Below are 20,543 nucleotides of genomic sequence, written 5' to 3'. Positions count from 1 at the left end.
TATAATAGTGTAGTATGTACTGTAATAGTGTAGTATGTACTTTAATAGTGTAGTATGTACTATAATAGTGTAGTATGTACTGTAATAGTGTAGTATATACTGTAATAGTGTAGTATGTACTTTAATAGTGTAGTATATACTGTAATAGTGTAGCATGTACTGTAATAGTGTAGTATATACTATAATAGTGTAGTATGAACTGTAATAGTGTAGTATGTACTGTAATAGTGTAGTATGTACTGTAATTGTGTAGTATGTACTGTAATAGTGTAGTATATACTGTAATAGTGTAGTTTCAAATTAATTCAAGTGTTTGAGTTTACCCATGTATATATATTGACTATATCTCCTCACAGTCTTTCAAATATCTGAATACTAAATGCAAAACGCAGTTAAAAAAGATGATTTTTTAGTAGAATGTAAAGGACAAGGAAATGTACAAATACACGCCAGACCGGTGCTGAGAAGATAGAGTTTATTTATTCATTTCAAAAGCAGTTTATTAAGATCTATTGCTTCTGTAAAGGTGAAGCTGGTTATCATATCCTGTAACTATAAATATAAATATTTTATTGTTTCCTGATGAAAGCAGTACAGAGAAATAACCACTGCAACCTTTATCAACCCAGCTGTCAAATCTTTCTCATGACCTTTATTAGATGATCAGTACAGTAGTGTTATCCTGCAAAATTATGGAAAAAAACTTAAATCTGTACACTTACATTTAATAAACACAGTTCTCTGTAAAAATAAAGCTTTATGTTTATGAGTATGTTGTTTTTTTACCCACATGCTTTCATATTGTAAATATTATAAATGCATTATAAATATTTTACATTGTCTAATTTTCATTAAGATGCGTAAAGTGCATATTTCATTTGTTTGGCGCTAACTACATATCTATTACTTAGGGTGGATTTTAGGGTGAAATCTGCCTGGTTGAAAAATCTGTTTTATATCATTAGCATCAGAAACTGGATTATCTAAGCAGTCTACGGATATTCTTTGGAGTATTTTTGAGTAATATGGAATATAATGTTGTTGTTGTTGTCATTATATATATATATATATATATATATATATATATATATATATATATATATATATATATATATATATATATATATATATATATATTAGAATGCACAAAACCTGTGTACAACAGACAAAACAAAATACGGACAAGAAAAATAAGCTTCAGATGATTGACTGCAATCAAAAGTTATACATACATACACTCTGTATTGATTTTTGGATTATGGATTGCATTGTGTTTTAAGGTTGAAGGAAATGTCCTTAAACTTACTGGAAAAGGAAAGGACATTCTCCGTTTTTGTACGGAGTTGTATTTTAATGCCAAAAAAGAGCAACAATTAATAATAGATACACAACTCAGTAGCTGTACGTGTAGAAGCAAACCTCATATTGTTGCCTCAGTGTTAATATATTCCTTGGTGGATAATTTCAGTGAAATAACGAATCCAACAACAGGCACGCTCCCACTTGACAGAACTCTCTGCGGATGCCCACGGTAAAGCTTATTACATACACATATATACACATCCTCACACTGATCTTATAGACACACACAAACACACACATACCTTCATGCTCATATCACAAATAATGTAAAAGTGACAGTAAAAGAACAGCTTTAAAACAAACATACATTCTCCTATTAAGAAAACGGTGCTTTTCTGGATTGCCTGTGAATGTGAGTGTTGCCCTCAGGTGAAGACTCTGGCTGTCCAGAGGAGCAGCAGCGAGGCCATGAGGAGCGCAGGAGACTGCAGACCCCTGGTGGCGGAGCTCGGCATGTTCACCTCACCGCTCAGTTTGAGGCACGAAGCGCTGGAAGTGGCATTGCAGCACTCCAAGTAGCAGGTAGTAACGGTGGCTGAACAAACGGTCATCTTCCTGCAATCGTCACTGCAACCTCCTTGCCAGCTCTCTGTGGTGCCAGTTGTTGTCTTTTTTAGCTAAAACATGAAACAATGATTTGCTTTGATTTAACATGAGCCTGAGAATTTTACAACCTGTCCTTCAAAAAAATACGACCCTATAGGTCGTTATTGACGCACCTTATTGCGACCTTTACTTAAGTTTTAAAGTCATGCGCCCTCTAGCTGGCGTAAAAATAATGACAGTGTCGTGTTACGTGACGTATGACTGTCGTTACCAATCAAAATACATGTTCATTTTAATGCAATGTGTGGACTTTTTACCACCATTTGTAATATTTCCATTTGGCAAAAATATTGTTTTTAATTTACAACTACACCCACCCCATCCTTAAACCTACCCAGTGATTTATAGTCATACACACTTTGTGAGCACATGTTCCCTGGGATCGAACTCACGATCGCATGATCACATGTTGTTGATGTATAGTGCAATGCTTTACCAACTGAGCTATGAAAAACCTGCAATATATCGCAGATCAAAGGAAAAAAAATACTTTAAAATGAAAGTGTCCTGCGGTCAATAGGAGCACAACTTTAGAATACGATCCTGTGCGTCGTAATTAATTAATTAAAATATTGTCGATAGGGGCGCAACTTTAGTAAACGCTCCTATGGGTCGTATTTCATGAGTTAAAATATTGTCGATAGCGGCACAACTTTAGTAAACGCTCCTATGGGTCGTATTTCATGAGTTAAAATATTGTCGATAGGGGCACAACTTTAGTAAACGCTCCTATGGGTCGTATTTCATGAGTTAAAATATTGTCGATAGCGGCACAACTTTAGTAAACGCTCCTGTGGGTCGTATTTCATGAGTTAAAATATTGTCGATAGGGGCACAACTTTAGTAAACGCTCCTATGGGTCGTATTTCATGAGTTAAAATATTGTCGATAGGGGCGCAACTTTAGTAAACGCTCCTGTGGGTCGTATTTCAAGGAAGTGACAAACGACCTATATAGGCGTATTGGTTAGAGGACATGTTGATATTTAAGGTTATACCAGGGTTATTACCTCTAAATAAAACGATTAAACACTTTGGTTTTAATTGAAATAAAATCGAAATATTAGTTGAAAAATGTAACTACACCCACCCCATCCTTAAACCTACCCAGTGATTTATAGTCATACACACTTTGTGAGCACATGTTCCCTGGGATCGAACTCACGATCGCATGATCACATGTTGTTGATGTATAGTGCAATGCTTTACCAACTGAGCTATGAAAAACCTGCAATATATCGCAGATCAAAGGAAAAAAAATACTTTAAAATGAAAGTGTCCTGCGGTCAATAGGAGCACAACTTTAGAATACGATCCTGTGCGTCGTAATTAATTAATTAAAATATTGTCGATAGGGGCGCAACTTTAGTAAACGCTCCTATGGGTCGTATTTCATGAGTTAAAATATTGTCGATAGCGGCACAACTTTAGTAAACGCTCCTATGGGTCGTATTTCATGAGTTAAAATATTGTCGATAGGGGCACAACTTTAGTAAACGCTCCTATGGGTCGTATTTCATGAGTTAAAATATTGTCGATAGCGGCACAACTTTAGTAAACGCTCCTGTGGGTCGTATTTCATGAGTTAAAATATTGTCGATAGGGGCACAACTTTAGTAAACGCTCCTATGGGTCGTATTTCATGAGTTAAAATATTGTCGATAGCGGCACAACTTTAGTAAACGCTCCTATGGGTCGTATTTCATGAGTTAAAATATTGTCGATAGGGGCGCAACTTTAGTAAACGCTCCTGTGGGTCGTATTTCAAGGAAGTGACAAACGACCTATATAGGCGTATTGGTTAGAGGACATGTTGATATTTAAGGTTATACCAGGGTTATTACCTCTAAATAAAACGATTAAACACTTTGGTTTTAATTGAAATAAAATCGAAATATTAGTTGAAAAATGTAACGAAAATGTGAAATGTTGCCACTGTCACAAGCTTACCAGATCCCTCATCTCCTCCCTCCATTCACAATGATTTATCCTATCAAGAACTACAGTGCATCTGAAAGAATTCACAGCGCTTCACCTTTTCCACATTTTATGTTACACCCTTATTCCAAAATGGATTCTTCAAACAATACCCCATAATGACAACATGAAAGCAGTTTGTTTGAAATCTTTGAAAATTTATTAAAACTAAAAAACGTTTTAAAAATCACATGTGCATCAGTATTTACTGCTTTGGCACCAATCTCAGCCTCTGAGTTTTTCTGAGTTTGATGCTCAAGCTTGGCACACCTATTCTTGGCAGTTTCTCCCGTTCTTCTTTGGAGGACCTCTCAAGCTCCATCAGGTTGGATGGGGAGCATCGATGCACAGCCATTTTTAGATCTCTCCAGAGATGTTCAATCGGGTTAAATCTGGACTCTGGCTGGGCCACTCAAGGACATTCCCAGAGGTGGTGTCCTGTAGTCACTCCTTTGTTATCTTGGCTGTGTGCTTAGGGTCATTGACCTGTTGGAAGATGAACTTTCGTCCCAATCTGAGGTCCAGAGCGCTGTGGAGCTAGCCTGACAAGCCAGACCCACATCAAGATGTTTGGTCTGGAAACTCATCATTGACAGCTCAATCCGAGGGGCGGGATAAATGGTTGTTTTTCAAACTCCCTCTGCACGCAATTGGATAGCACTAAAACCAACCAGAGCAACGAAGGTGAAGCAGAGCTCGTTGACAGATTAAACTTTCGCCGTATCCAGTCGACAAAACTCAGAACACATCTTCCCTTCTTAAGAATGACTTCAGTGCCGTTCTTTATTTTCTCAGAGAAAAGCTTAACTCCAAGTCTTCCAGAGTCGCGGTCAAAGCTGATTCGACAGACCGCTGTTCGCCAGTTTTTGTGTTTACTAGAAACACGCGCACGCGCAATTCGGCCATCATTATATTAAGCCCCGCCCACCGACTCTATACACGATGTGATTGGCCCGACCAGAGTTAGGTGTTTACAGCTCAGAAGCGAGTTGAGAGTTGCTAGACGACACTTGCAGCAAATTAGATTTGCTGCCGCTTGGGTGCGTCTAGATTTCTAGGCTACTGTGGAGCAGGTTTTGATCAAGGATGTCTCTGTACATTGCTGCATTCATCTTTCCCTCTAACTTCCAGTTCCTGCTGCTGAAAAACATCCCCACAGCATTATCCTGCCACCACCATGCTTCGCTGTAGGGATGGTATTGGTCAGGTGATGAGCAGTGCCTGGTTTCCTCCAGACATGAAGCTTGCCATCATTCAGCCCAAAGAGTTTAATCTTTGTTTCATTAGACCAGATAATTTTGTTCTGTTTTTTTTGGTTTGTGCTCTGACATCCATTGTTAACTGTGTGAGCTTATATAGACAGGTGTATAGACAGGCCTTTCCAAATCATGTCCAATCAACTGAATTTACCACAGGTTTGAATTTACCACTCAAGGAGGATCAGTAGAAACAGGTGCATCTGAGCTCAATGTTGAGTGTCATGGCAAAGGCTGTGAATACTTATTTACATGTCAATCATTTTTATTTTATTTTATACATTTGCAAAGATTTCAAACAAACTTCTTTCAAGTTGTCATTATGGGGCATTGTTTGTAGAATTTTAAAGAAAACAAATAAATGTAATCCATTTTGGAATAAGGCTACAACAAAAAATGTAGAAGGAGTGAAATGCTGTGAATACTGAACTTTCCGGATGCACTGTATTCTTAAGCACCACTTCCTCGCACTCAGTTGTCTGGTATCATCTGTAACTAGCAAGTAAAGGACTTACCTGTATGACTTACCTGTTGATGCCGATTCTCCTCGATCCTCTTCGTCTGCCCGTCATCCTTCACTTCAGCTCCACCCATCAGGAAAGCACAAAGACTATTAATTTTCAGCAAAGTTCAATAATCCTATCAACTACTTTGCTTTACTGTTTACTCTTTCCTGTGGCGATCTTCAAAAAATCTTTGTGTTGAACTCATCCCCTCTGTGTCTGTCCTTCATCCCATGTGACAGAAGAGGCTTTTTTCTTCAATGTTCTCACATCTTCTAGATGCAGCTGCAGCGGTTCCAAACGGATAGAGCTAAAATTAAAATCTTATTTATCATCTTATTGCTCTCTGGCTGCATCCTGCAATGGGCAAAAACTATTTGGCATCATGCAGGACCAGTCACTCGCACCATCAAAACCTTTATATCTCATTTTAAGGAGGTTCTATCAATAATCAGCTCTTCAAACTGCAACAGGACAGGGTAGATCTCTGCAGTTCTGTACACTAAGTGATTGAAATGAAGCCGCTTATCATCAAGGACTTGCAGCCATCTTTGAAGACCACATGGGATTAGAAAACCACATTCAATGGTCCATTTGCATGGCGCCATGCATTAAAGCCTCCCATCAGAATTTATCAGCCCTGCAATCCCCTCTGCCAAGCCACACAAACTGCCCTCCTGGACCAGTAGAAGAACCTATATTCATGTAGACTTGTTTCATTTCTCATCATATGAACAATATCGTCACATCCTAAATCCCTTGTGTCTGTACTGTGGAGCTGGAGGCCACCTCCTATCTGAATGTCTTGTGGGACCTCCTCATTCAGCAGTGTGTTATCCAATTGCAACCAATTACCACTGCCCCATTAAATACTATTGTAACAATGACCTGTGCACATCTCTCCATTACAGTCAAGACCCTTGTTGACTCTGGTACCTTAGAGAACTTAATCTCTGAACAACTCCTCCGTCAACTCAACCCCTTGGTCGAGGCATCATCACTCACCATAAATCAGAGCAGAACTGGGACACCCATGGCTTCAGATTAACTCTCCTCAAATATCTTGGACCACCGGTGAGGTTCTGACCTGGAGTAAGAAATGCTACCTCAGCTGTCTTCAGCTTTCCAAGAAGTCCCTAAAACCTGCGTGGTTGCACACCGTAGCTCTCAATGCCACTAATGGTTGACAGCCCTTCAAGTTAGAGCAAGACTGCCATTCCAGCTGAGGACCAGTCGTTCCAGGATGTTTTAAGTAAGCAATTGGTGGCTAAACTACCACCTCACTGGTCATGGGACGGATCTTCACTCTTCAGCCAGGTGCCAAAGATAGGCCAGGTGCCATCATTGGCCAAAGATAGAATCAATCCGCTTTCCATCCCAGAATAAAAGGCCATGTAGGAGTATATATAAGAGACTTTTCACCAGGGTGACATCTGCCCTTCTACCTCCCATTCCACTTTCAGTTTCTTTTTTGTGGCTAAGAAAGACAGAGGCTCCACTATTGATTAGCGAGTACTCACCCAATACATCAAGTACCAATATACTCGTGGAGACCTCGAGATGCTTCGAGGGTCCAAGATCTTTACCAAGCCGGACCTACATAGAGTGTAAAACCTCATCTGGAAATGGAGGGGAAATGAATGAAAGACCGCCTTCAAAAAACCCACTGGGCACTATGAGTACTGGGTAATGCCAAGTGGGCTAGCCAACTCACCCTCCATAATGCAGACATTTTAGACAAATTAGGTGTTCTGGGAGTACCTCCATTGCTTTGTGATGATCTACATCCATGACATCCTGATCAACTCCTGGAACTAGACCGACCATAGTCTCCACGTTACGCAGGATCTCCAAAAGCTTTGGGAAAACATTCTCTTCATCGACCCTCTATTCAGTTCCTCAGATACATCATCAATGGAGATTGAGTGCAGATGGACCAGGAGAGGTTAGAAACTGGCCCATTCCCTCCACAGAAAAATAACTAAAACCCTTCCTCAAATTAATCAACCATTTAACTTCATTACTCCGCAATAAGCCCTAGTCTCTGTTCTGGACAGCAGCAGCCACATCTACCTTCCATTGGCTGAAGGAAGCATTCACCACCACACTCACACTCATCCATCCTGATCCAGAATATACTTTTGCTGTAGAAGTTGATGCATCAACCAAACAACCATCAATCAATACTCCATCCATGTGCCTTCTTCTCAAAGAAACTGTCCCGAGTGGAGCAAAATTATGACATTGGTAACTGGAAGCTATTGGCCATCAAACTAGCCTTAGATGATCGAAGCCATTGGTTGGAGTGAGTGAAGTATCCCTATGTGGTAATTACCACAATCTGGAGTACCAAGATTAAGCACAATGTCTGAATCCTCGTCAGGCCCAATGGTTAATATTCTTCACCAGATTCAACTTTACAGTATCCTACCGACCTGGATCCAAGATAGTGAAGCCAGATGCTCTCTCTTGTTGGCATTCTCCAGACTCTCCGACAGCTACTGCTGAAAACATCCTCCCTTCTTTCATAAACATCAACCCTATCCAATGGTCCCTTGAGGAACAAATTGCCAAAGCTACTGATCCTGCTCTGCTGTGAGGTCCTAAGGGAAAGCTCTCGCTTTCCCTTAGGCAATCGCTTCTAATGGCCAATTATGTCTCAGGAATTTCATTGGTTAGTACAAGGATGTCCCATCTGTGCCATCTCCAAGTCTCTTTGGAGTCCAGGTCCGGGTCCTCCACATTTATTCTAGTGGTAGAAGATCGATTCTCTAAGGCCTGCCACCTTTTCCCAATAAAGGGACTACCTTCTGCATTTGAGACAGCTGAGGCCCTTTTCCACCAAGTCTTCAGAAAGTATGGCTTACCTGAAGATATAATTTCCAAGCTAGGTCCCAGTTTATCGCAAGGTTGTGTAAGTAATTCTTCAATCTTCTAGGTTTGTCACTGAGTTTAACATCTGGCTATCACCCTCAATCTAATGGGAAAACGGAGCAAAAGATCTGACCGCATAAGAACCAGGCCGGCACCAGAAGATCCAAGACATCCCTATACCAACCTGGGACACCCACCTGTGGCTCCATTGTTACTGTTTCTGTTTGCTCTTTCCTGTGGCAATGTTCAATAAAAACTCATTCTCCATGTCTGCCCCTCATCCAGCCGTGGCAATAAGTTGAAGCACAAAAATTATAATAAAAAAAAAAAAAACTGGAACTAAGCTCAAACTACAAAAAAAACAAACAAAAAAACAAATAAACAGTGTTTAAATGATAAACGCACAGAATGAAATTACTAATAATTGCTAAATGTAAATATTTAAATTGTAATATTATATTTAAAGTACTTAAAGTATTAAGAAAACTACAAAAAAAGTTATACTTTAAACTTTGATTCAATATTATTCTAAACTATTATTTTTTCGCAAGACAAAAACATTATTTCAAAGAAAAATGATTTATGAAGACCATATAATTAATCAATATATTTTCCAAAATGATACTTAATGTTGTACAAAATAAAAAATATTGGCATTTTTTATGTGTGCAATTTAATCAAAAACTACACAAGCTATAATATTTTCCCTTAATATAAAACTAAAAATATTTGTTATATTCAGTGTTATTTTTTTTAAAAATATCCCCTTTTAGACAAATTGAACAAAACAGGTTTATTTGATTTTCGAACAGACCAATATAAAAATGCACATTATATTAATGACACGCTTCACTTTTTTTCAGTTTATCTCAATGACTATTAAAACGTTATATTAATACTTATCGTCCTTGTTGTGAATGGGTATTAGCTCTAATAGACACGAGGGTAGAGAAAATCTTTATTCTAATCTAATAAACAGAAAAAGATGAGTAAGGTTTTTAAACCTAATTAAGAAATGTATTAAACATTAAAATAAGAAATATATATATTTTTTTTTTACCATGCAATAATCCTGACCAACGGGACACATCATGACGGTACTGATGGGTTTGTAACACGCTGCCCCATCACACTTGATATTGTGACATTTCTTGCCCTTTTGGAAGTAAAGAAATTAAACAAAAGTCAGAAACCGGCAGTACATGTTTATTTATGCCCAATAGTCACAGATGGATATGTGTGTCCTTACATTGTTTGCTTGGGTGACTGGAGGCATGGCCATGGTTGTAGAGGTCGTGGATGCTGGTGCAACTATTGATGAAAAGATGGCAAACAGTCAATATTCAAAGGTTACCACTCACAAATATGTGAGATAATAATACAAGGGTTTGAGGTTACCTGTTGTACTGACTATATTGTTCAAGGCAAGCACAGTGTCGTTGATGCAGTTGGTTGAGTTGCAACATTTCAAGGAGCAATTATTGGTAGTCGTGTTCCCGCAGGACAAGCCACATGAGGCAGTGCAGTTGACAGAGTAACTCGTGTTCTGTTTCATTACCTGAAGCACAACAGAGCAAGGTGTAACTCTTTAAATCATTGAAGCTCATAAGCACATTATTTGCATGATTCAGTTTCCACTGGAGGTTTCCATCTGAAATTGGCACACGGTGGACTGACCTCACAGAAACCAGAGTTGGATGGGCAGGGATTCGCCGTCGCATTCATGAGCTGGAAGGAACAATCTGTAGTGCAGACAAATGCTGGACAGGACACCTTTTAGGGAGAAATAAAGGTACAGTTAAATTCCAACATTTTAAGCATTTAAGCACATATTAGTTAAACATACTTAACGGGTTAATTCACCCAATAATGGAAATTATCTCATTATTAATTACTTACCCTCCTGTGGTTGGCCAGCCGTCAGTCCTCCGCTCATCTTCACACACAGATGAAGATATTAGTGTTGAAATCCGATGGCTCAGAAAGGCCTTCATTGACACCAATGTCATTTCCTCTCTCAAGACCCATAAAGGCACTAAAGACGTCGTTACAAAGCCCATCTCACTACAGCGGCTCTACAATCATTGATGAAGAGGCCAGAATAGAGTTAGTGCGCAAAAACACTAAATAACGACTTATATAGTGATGGGCGATTTCCGAACAAAGCTTCGAACCGTAATGAGTCAGTGAATCGATTCATTATTCGGATCGCCAGAGTTACGTGATTTCAGCAGTTTGACACCATAGACTGTAAAAAAATATGGACGTAGTGTCCGTGACGTCACCCATAGGATTCTGATGAGCCGTTCTGAAGCTTAAAGTAGGGGCGAGCTGGGCGTTGCCATCTTGTGAGCGAGTCATCGCGTGTCACTCCCGGATAACAGAAAATGGGCAAAAAGGCGGGATGTGCGCGGAGCTGAGGTGACGCAATAACTACAGACGGCGGATAAATGGCTATCCACTTGTAACCACGCCCTTAATTATGCAGAACCTTAAGGCTTTATATAACGGAAACGAATGAGTTATAAAAAAATTCACCCCCCTCAGAGTTGTCATGAAGATCAAAATTAGCCTTATAAGCCAAAACCACAATTTGTACCAGGCTGTAAACATGTTTTTTTCTGCTTTAAAGTTGAGAATTTTAACATGGGGCTCAATGAGATTCTGCTCCTTCTGGAGCCTGTCCCTAGTGGCCAGTTGAGGAATTGCAGTTTACATTACTTCCGTATTGGCTTCAAGAGAGATCGCGGGAGGTTGCCGCTTGTTTGACACGCGATCTGTATCATGAATCGATTCACTGACTCATAACGGTTTGAAGCTTTGTTCGGAAATCGCCCATCACTATATAAGTCGTTATTTAGTGTTTTTGCGCACTAACTCTATTCTGGCCTCTTCATCAATGATTGTAGAGCCGCTGTAGTGAGATGGGCTTTGTAACGACGTCTTTAGTGCCTTTATGGGTCTTGAGAGAGGAAATGACATTGGTGTCAATGAAGGCCTTTCTGAGCCATCGGATTTCAACACTAATATCTTCATCTGTGTGTGAAGATGAACGGAGGACTGACGGCTGTCCAACCACAGGAGGGATTAATGACACAATTTTAATTTTTTGGGTGAACTAACCCTTTAAACTGAGCTGTTTGTCTCCTATAAAGAAAGAGGCGATTCTGAACTGAAGCCAAATATTTTCCAAGGAAAGTAGCTAAAGCCTGCCCAAAAAGTCGCTAAATGTCGCTAGATGACATCATGCGTCAATTAGCATATCCGTGACGCCATCACGCCGTCCTTGCGTTCAGCCTGCCTAACGTGTTTTCTCTGTTTTTTCTCCTAATACATGCTCATTTACTGTATTTTAAAATAATATAATACAGCCGACTGTCCAATAAATGTTTTAATTTCCTATACCTTTTTGTCATACGTATGATGTAGATGTATTACAACATTTTTATATGTGTAAAATCTGGATTCAGAAACTGGATGAAATAAAGCTAATGAGTGTGTAATAGTGTGGTAGTGAGTAATATAAGTGATAAGCACAAGAGAAAAGAATGGAACTCATCATAACTAATTTCTTTAAATATAAAAACAAAAGAAACAAATAACATTAAGTGAGAAATCCGCGGCAACCCTGTGTGCTTATGTGTAGCTCGCTCATTCACGTCTGTCAACTGCTGTAGGTTCACCGGCATGTGTGCAGCTCCTCTCAGCCATTCACTGAAAAAGTCGCTAGATTTGTCGCTAGTCACTTTTTTGAAAAAAAGTCGCTAGAGGGGTCTGAAAATATATAGCGACAAAGTCGCTAAGTTGGCAACACTGGTCATTCAGTCTCACTTTCTGCTGAACCTGTAGGTTTGTAGCTAATTTGCATAATTGCACCAGCCTCTGTTGTTGATTGGCTGAACAGCGTTTATTAGCCCCGCCCTCACACACTGTAGTTGTGTGTGAGACTGGAAGAGCTCGGTTGGTGTTGTTCATGTGGAGAAGAAGCTGTATTTTGAGCTGAGAAAGCAAATCCACTTTGATGAGATTGATCCCAACGCCATCGATACTGTTCGTATCACTGCGTGTCAAGAGCTGAGATTCCCAGGTGAAAAATATGTGCTATTAAATGCATTAAAAACTTACTTGAGTATGTTTTTAGGACAATACAAATATACTATAATGCATTTTTAATACATTTACTAGTACGTCTTTTCCCACCAGACATACTATGCTAATGGGCGTTTGGTTTCCGACCAATCACAGTAGACTGGGCTGTCTGGCCAATCACAGCAGAGCAGCTCTCAGAGAGGCGGGGTTTAGAGAACTGAGTCTTTGAATTAACCGTTTCAGACACTGAGAGAAAAGAGCTAGAAGAAAAGAGCCCCCCCCCCCCTCCCATTATTGCTCGGCATTACACACTGCTCTGTTGTTGTTAGGAAGGCAGACATTTATAAAAGTTTAAAAATTAATTACTTTTAATTGTATCTTTCTGTTCTGAATGCTAACATCGTACAACCACTGCAGATCTCACATAGGTATGTTTATGTATGAGTATGTGTGTATATGTATATGTGTATATAAATATACAGTCCCAGACAAAACTCTTGTCGCTTGTGTACAAATTGACCTAAAGTGCCGCTGAAATATATTTCTAATCAAGATTTTTTTTTACAAGAAATGGCTCATTTTAATCCCACCAGCTTTTGAGATAATGTTTCAGTGAAAAACTAAACTTTCAAAAAGTATTCTAATATTCACAGCTTGGTAAAGCCCATTGAGTCAATTTTTGCAAAGACATAAGTGTTGTCACCTTGTCATATGAGCTTCACCTGTGACTAATAATGGATCAATTAGGTCTCAAGTGTGTATAAAAAGAACCCCAGTACACTAGACCTTCACATCAACTGCAACTAGACCTCTGCAAACATGCCTAAGATTCACCCAGAGACTAAAGTTTTGATTATCAAGAGGCTGAAGACCAGATCCACTGCTGATGTGGCAGACACCTTCAATGTGTCTCATAGTCAAGTACAGAGGATAAAAAAAAGATTTGAAGAGACTAGAGACGTTTTTGACAAGCCCAGGTCAGGCAGACCCCGCAAGACAACTGCTCGAGAGGACCGTTTGTTGGCTCGAAAATCCAAGGCCAGCCCATTTTCCACTGCAGCAGAGCTCCACGAGACCTGGTCACCTAAAGTCCCTGTGTCAACCAGAACAGTTTGTCGGATTCTGTCTCGAAATGGCCTCCAGGGTCGAATCAGTGCCCAGAAGCCAGCACTAAACAAAAGACAATTGAAAAACCGTGTGGCATTTGCCAAGGCCCACAGCCTGCTAAAAGGACGGACGCAGGAAAAGTGGCAGAAGGTGGATTTTTCAGATGAATCTTCTGTTGAATTACACCACAGTCGCCGCAAATATTGCAGGAGACCTACTGGAGCCAGAATGGATCCGAGATTCACCCAGAAAACAGAAAAGTTTGGTGGCGGAAAAATCATGGTCTGGGGTTACATCCAGTATGGGGGTGTGCGAGAGATCTGCAGGGTGGAAGGCAACATCAATAGTCTAAAATACCAAGAAATCTTAGCTACCTCTTATATTCCCAACCATAAAAGAGGCCAAAATCTGCAGCAGGACGGTGCTCCATCCCATACTTCCATCTCCACATCAAAGTTCCTCAAGGTGAAGAAGATCAAGATGCTCCAGGATTGGCCGGCCCAGTCACCAGACATGAACATCATTGAGCATATGTGGGGTAGGATGAAAGAGGACGCATGGAAGACGAAACCAAAGAATATTGGTGAACTCTGGGAGGCATGCAAGACTGCTTTCTTAGCTATTCCTGATGACTTCATCAATAAATTATATGAATCCTTGCCAAACCGCATGGATGCAGTCCTTCAAGCTCATGGAAGTCATACAAGATATTACATTTGGATCTCACAGCACCACAACTTAATTTGCTGACATATTTTTGTATTTGCAGTAAATTTGTTTAATTTCTGTATAGGCGACAAAACTTTTGTCTTGCCAAAATTTGACCTTTCTGTCTTGATTAAATGATAAATATTTTTTCTATGAACATTATTTATTTCAGTTCATTAAACATCATTTGGGAGGGTTTTAGCTTTTCATATGAGCTATTTCTAACACCAATGAATTAATTAAAATTCAGGTTAATATCAGGAATTTCTAGAAAATAGATAAGCGACAAGACTTTTGTCAGGGACTGTACATACATACACGCATATACGCATATGAGTGTATGGATGTGTATACAATATATACACATACTTATCTAGTATATATTTTTTATATTGTCGTGCTGCTGCTTTTAGATGAATGCACGGAAACGCGGGTGGAATGAGCCACGACAAGGAGATTCTTTCACAAGCTTTACTGAACTTCTTTTCTTCACAGATGTAAGTTTACAGCGCACTCACCAACAGTGTGACATTCATGAACACAGACTTGTATAGTTGATGCAGCTGATATAGGCGCTCTTGCTCCGGCACTGACGGCAGTATTCCGACGTGCGATGAGCATGCGAGCTACCTCTCAAAACAACTAACTAGTCAGCGTAACTTCACGCTCTATACTGAGCGGTGCGTAACTGAGCAACCAATAATCAACAAGAACAGTAGAAATAGTGAAAGGACTTAAAGGGCCAGGCCACTACACTATCCCCCCTCTTTTAGCAGTACTGAGTCCCTTCAGTACAAATAAACCAATAACAGTAACCAAAGCAGTAACTAGAAATTTGAAAATGTAAATGAACAGTAAACACTGCTACTTGCTTTAGTCTCAAAAAAAGTTACAGTCCATAACTACTTGCACTTAACTGAAACCTGGAACAGTAATTTTCCTTTCTTTCTCTTTTAATTATTGTATCTTGCAGGTTTCCGAATTTCTCTTCCTTTGTGTGTTCTCTGTATTTCCTCTTCTTGTCCTTGTTCGGAAATCAGTCTAAGTTCGCTTTCTTTTTGCTTACGTCGACGAGCTGCTGGCTGCTGTTTTCCCCCTTTGTCCTGGTCCTCCTCGAGCTCAGGGTCAGAAGATATGGATTCTTTTGCACTACTAGACTGGGTTGCAAGCTGTTTCGGTCCAAGATGAGGTTGCTGAAGGATAGTATTATCTGGGGTACCATTGCTCTTTTGCAGGATCTGGCTCCTTTGGCGTTTAACCCATGCGGGAATCACCTCACAGTCATAAGGTTTGAGACGATCATGGTGCATGATTCTCCTGCGTCTTAACCCTTGAACCTCATAAAGTACAGGACCACAACAGGCAGATATCACAAAGGGTCCTTTCCAAGGTGCTTGGAGTTTTGGACTTTGTCCTTTCTTTTTAGTGGTGTCCCTCATATACACAAGATCTCCCACGCTATACGTCCTCTCCTGAGCCCTGAGATCATACATCTTCTTTTGACGTTGTTGAGCTGTTCGAAGATGCTCTCTCGCCGTGTCATGTGCTTCTCTTAAGCCTTTTCCCAAGTTGTACAAGAAGTCTGGAACTCCCAAACGATCTGACCTCTGCTCTGCTATGCCAGACCACAGATCTTGAGGTTGGTAGACTTCCCTTCCGAGCATCAGTCTATTTGGTGTGAATCCAGTAACTGCATGCTGGGAGCTACGATATGCTGATGTAAGGAGAGGAAGATGCTCATCCCAGTTTTTCTGATTCTGGTTCACATAGCAGCGGATCATCTGAAGGAGTGTACGGTTGAACCGCTCGACTTGCCCATTTGAGGCAGGGTGGTAAGGGGTCGTCCTTGTTTTTGTGGTCTGCAAGAGATTACAGACATTCTTGAATAGTGAACTTTCAAAGTTACGACCCTGGTCTGTGTGCAGTTCAAGTGGTGCACCAAAACGGGAAATAAACTCGTAAACTAGTGTCCTAGCTGTAGTTTCCGCCCCTTGGTCTGGAACAGGAAATGCTTCCACCCATCGGGTGAATTGATCAATGATGATGAGGACATACTTATTTCCAGAACTGGACATAGGAAATGGTCCCAGTATATCGAGATGGATCCGATCCATTGGGGCCCCCGCTTGGTAATTTTGAAGCTTGGCTCTCTTAGTAGGTCCTGCATCTTTGCGAGCATTGCAGTGTTGGCACCGCAGTATATGCAAATGCACATCTCCACCCATGCCATACCAGTAAAAACTCTGACGAAGTCGCTCCAATGTCTTACCTTCCCCCAAATGGCCAGATTGTGGTGGGTTATGGCAGGCTTGTAACACTTCTGCTTGCATTAAGGATGGTACTAACAGCAGCAGGGATGGACTGAGTCCTCCAGGCCTCTCCCAACGATAAAAGAGAACCCCTTGATGTATTTCGACTTGCGGCCAGCACAGCCAGTATTTTCTCACAGCAGGACTTTTCAATGCTACTTGCTCCTTTGTGGGAAGGATTCCACTCTCTTTCCACTCATGCAAAATTGAGAGTTCAGGATCAGCTTTTTGTTCTTGAGCAAGCCGTTCTTTAGTCATGGTTTCTAACCAGTTCACATGTGGGGCTCCACGCAACTCTGCAGCTGGCCAGCTCTCTTCACCTGAACAAGTGTCCTTGTGTTCCTTTGTTTCACATTCAATACGTCTTACTGCAAGTGGCACAACGTCGTCAACATCTTCTTCAAACCTCTCCCAGCGGTCATGGAGTCTTTGGCAGTGTTGACAACCTCCACATGGCAAATCTGAAACATCCTTCCCTGCCTGATAGCAGTTACACACATTGTGAATCTCGCCATCACATCTTGACATTGCATCAGCATTTGAATGGTGTCTTCCAGCCCTGTGCTCAATGTCAAAATCATACTGGCTGAGCTCCTCCAGCCATCGTGCAAGCTGTCCCTCAGGGTGTTTGAAACGGAATAACCAGGTAAGGCTGTTGTGATCGGTGCGCAAAAGGAACTTCTTACCAAGCAGGTAGTGTCGAAATTGACGGGTGTAGCAGACAATAGCTAGCAACTCTCGTCTTGTTACACAGTATCTTCTCTGAGCTGGTGTAAGGTGGGTACTTGCGTAAGTAATAACTCTCTCCTCTCCCCACTGGAGTTGTGATAACACTGATCCAATGCTGTGATTGGATGCATCTGTGTCAAGGATATATTTCCCTTCCGCAGAAGGATACCCAAGTATCGGTGCAGAAGTTAACTTTTCCTTGAGCTGTGTAAAGGCATTTTGGTGCCCCTCAGTCCACAGGAACACTACTTCTTTGCGCAAGAGTTCATTTAGAGGGCTGGCCAACTCAGAAAATGATGGGACAAACTTTCTGTAGTAGTTACACAGTCCAAGGAAGGCCTTTAGCTCATGCACATTTGTGGGTGTTTTCCAAGCTTCCACGTCCTTAATCAAAGCTGGATTCGGGCGTATACCTTCACCACTGACGACATGGCCCAGAAAAAGGACTTCATCTTTGAGCAGATGACACTTGGATGGCTTCAGCTTCAACCCATAACTATTTAGCCGTTGGAATACAACTTCGAGATGATCAAGGCTCTCATCTACCCCTTTTCCCAGGATGATGATGTCATCTAAGTAAATCAGAAGGGTTTCCCACTGAAGTCCTCGAAGAACAAGCTCCATTGCCCTTTGAAAAGTGCTTGGAGCATTGCACAATCCAAAGGGCATACGAGTATATTCATATAGGCCATAGCGGGTGATGAAGGCCGTCTTTGCTCTATCCATTTCATCAACTGCAATTTGCCAGTACCCAGACTGGAGGTCTAAGGTAGAGAAGACACAGGCGCCACCAAGAACATCCAGGCATTCCTCAATCTTGGGTAGAGGATAAGCATCCTTAGTTGTCAGGCTGTTCAGGCGCCTATAGTCAACACACCAGCGGACCCCACCATCCTTTTTACGGACTAACACCACAGGTGATGCCCACTCAGAGGAGGAAGGTGTAACGACTCCTGCTTCCAGCATAGCCTTGAGATGCCTTTCCTCTTCCCCTTGAAATCCAAGGGGAGTCCGTCTTACGGGCTGGCGTACTGGCCTAGCAGCTCCAGTGTTTATCCTGTGAGTGACAGCTGTTAAGAATCCCAGGTCATCATCTGAAATGGCAAATAGAAACCTGTATGAATGCAGGAGCTTAACAAGTCGTTGTTGCTGTTCCTCACTTAATGTCCCACTTGAAGCAGCAAAAAGGGCTTGGAGGTGCTCGGGTAAGTCAGTGGCAGTTGTCAGTCTTCTCAGTTCTGAATGATCTGTATCATCACTCTGCTCTAGAAGACTACATTCCTCTTCTTGCTGTGTGTAATTGGACAAGCTCTCATCAGGATAAGTTTCAACCAAGAGACCAAGGCAGGCTCCTTTCAGTAAGGTGGTCTTGTTGCTGGAAAGATTGCAGAGCCTGACAATCACCCGTTGCTCCATGGTTGTGACAACACTTCCAGAAGCCACAGTTTCTGTGATTAGGTATGGTTCCAAAACAGCACAGACACCAGGTCTTGGGTTGTCAACTTCACCCCAGACAAGACATTCACTTTCTGGAGGTAACATTGTGTCTGTCTCCAGGACCACTCGTGCAACATGATAGTCTGTTCCATCACCGCCGACAATCTTAGCAGGAACCAGCTCCTCCTCAATGAATACTTTGCCACTCGTGTGGATTGTTACATTTGCAGCCTGCAGAAGATCTAGGCCCAAAAGGACAGAGTCACGTATCGGAGCCACAAAAACTTCCCATTCTGCACTCCAGGTACCGATTTGGAATTTAACTTTTAGTCCACCCTTCGCACTCATGTCTTTCCCTGATTCTGCACTGTGGAGGCATGTCTGTGTTAAAGCTATCTGCTTATTTAAGGGAAACTGCTTATACAAGGTCTCTGAGATAACTGTTGCTTCAGCTCCTGTGTCTACAACGGCTTTCACTGGAATGCTGTTCACAGTTGCATCAATGAGCAAGCTTGGTCCTCTACTTTTTGTGCGTCCCACCTGTGCTGTAGGGGACTGGCTTCTCCAGCTTACTGGGTCTCTCGGGGCAGTACTGTGGCTTTGATCCTTACTACTTTGACTGGAGTTGGGTGGTAGGGTTGATAGTCTCCCACACTCTCTGCGAAAGTGTCCTTCTTCGCCACAGTGATAGCACAAACCCACTCCAGCGCGGCTGGGACTTGGTGAGTAGGATCTGGTTTGTGCTGCATTACTAAGTGTTGGAGACCGCCCTCGCCTCCTTTCCTGATTTGCTTCCTCCAGCTTTCTTGGCTCTTTAGCTACAGGATTGTCTAGTTTTGATTGCAACTGCTCCAATTTTTTCATCAGCAGGTGAAACTGGTCAGCAGTGACATAGTTCTTACTAATTCTCTCCACTGTCTCTGTTAGGAATGCAGTTTTCTGTGTGAGAAGAGCTAGCTGGTCTGCAGTGACGTAGCTTGGACTATGCACCCTACGTGAGGTTGCTGGTGTTTCAATGGACACGTCGTCATCATCTGCCCAGGAAATGCGTCTAGCTCTGCTCTTTACATCAACATCACGCCCCATGGTGGCTCGATAATTGTGCTCATGGGCCTCTACAAGTCGTTGAGCCTCCACTAACGAATGAGGATCCTTGTTCATTACTTCATAAGCCACCTTTTGGTTACGAAGCCCCTTGAGGAAGAAGTCTGTGGCAAGTTGGTCTTGCAGATCAAGGTCCACACCAGGGTAGGCTAAGGTGACTAGACGTTGTACCTCTTCTGCAAACTCTGCTGCCGACTCTTTGAACTGGCGGAGTTCTCCCAGCTTCCTTCTAATTGTGGTTGGGGGGTCTCGTTGACCAAAACGCTGAGTTAGCTGCTCTTTCAGAAGAGTGTAGTCTTCTCGAATATGCTCAGGAAGTGAACAGACGTACTTAATTGCTGCTCCTCTCAGACATTCATGTAAATAATCCACCCTGTGGGCTCCACTCCATCCATACTTTCTGGCCTGCCGTTCAAATGGTACTAGAAATGATTCCCAGTCCCCAGTACCATCAAAAATAGCGAGCTTTGCTCTGGGACCCTC

The 20,543-nt window shown here is 41.6% G+C and overlaps 1 protein-coding gene across 1 annotated transcript; it reads right to left on the bottom strand.

Moving 5' to 3' along the window:
• Window positions 1–1,132: 1,132 nt before the first annotated feature.
• LOC137083448 (uncharacterized) lies at window positions 1,133–10,381 on the bottom strand. Its single transcript, XM_067449398.1, has 5 exons — window positions 10,255–10,381; window positions 9,976–10,135; window positions 9,827–9,888; window positions 9,638–9,733; window positions 1,133–1,979 (listed from the first exon to the last, which is right to left on the bottom strand). Exons 1-5 carry the CDS (start codon window positions 10,300–10,302, stop codon window positions 1,728–1,730), a joined length of 618 nt encoding a protein of 205 aa, XP_067305499.1. The 5' UTR covers window positions 10,303–10,381; the 3' UTR covers window positions 1,133–1,727.
• Between the last annotated feature and the right edge of the window lie 10,162 nt (window positions 10,382–20,543).

This window comes from Pseudorasbora parva, chromosome 7 (assembly GCF_024679245.1).
Source record: "Pseudorasbora parva isolate DD20220531a chromosome 7, ASM2467924v1, whole genome shotgun sequence".
NCBI lineage: Eukaryota > Metazoa > Chordata > Actinopteri > Cypriniformes > Gobionidae > Pseudorasbora > Pseudorasbora parva.
This window is presented reverse-complemented; position numbering and strand designations above follow the sequence as displayed.

Bases quoted from the DNA above. Each gene is read 5' to 3' on its own strand.
- LOC137083448 (XM_067449398.1), bottom strand. From the start codon at position 10,302: ATGAATGCGACGGCGAATCCCTGCCCATCCAACTCTGGTTTCTGTGAG. The intron at 9,889-9,975 runs GTAACCTCAAAC...TTTCATCAATAG, and splicing joins CAATATAGTCAGTACAACAG to TTGCACCAGCATCCACGACC. The intron at 9,734-9,826 runs GTAAGGACACAC...TACTTCCAAAAG, and splicing joins CAGTCACCCAAGCAAACAAT to GGCAAGAAATGTCACAATAT.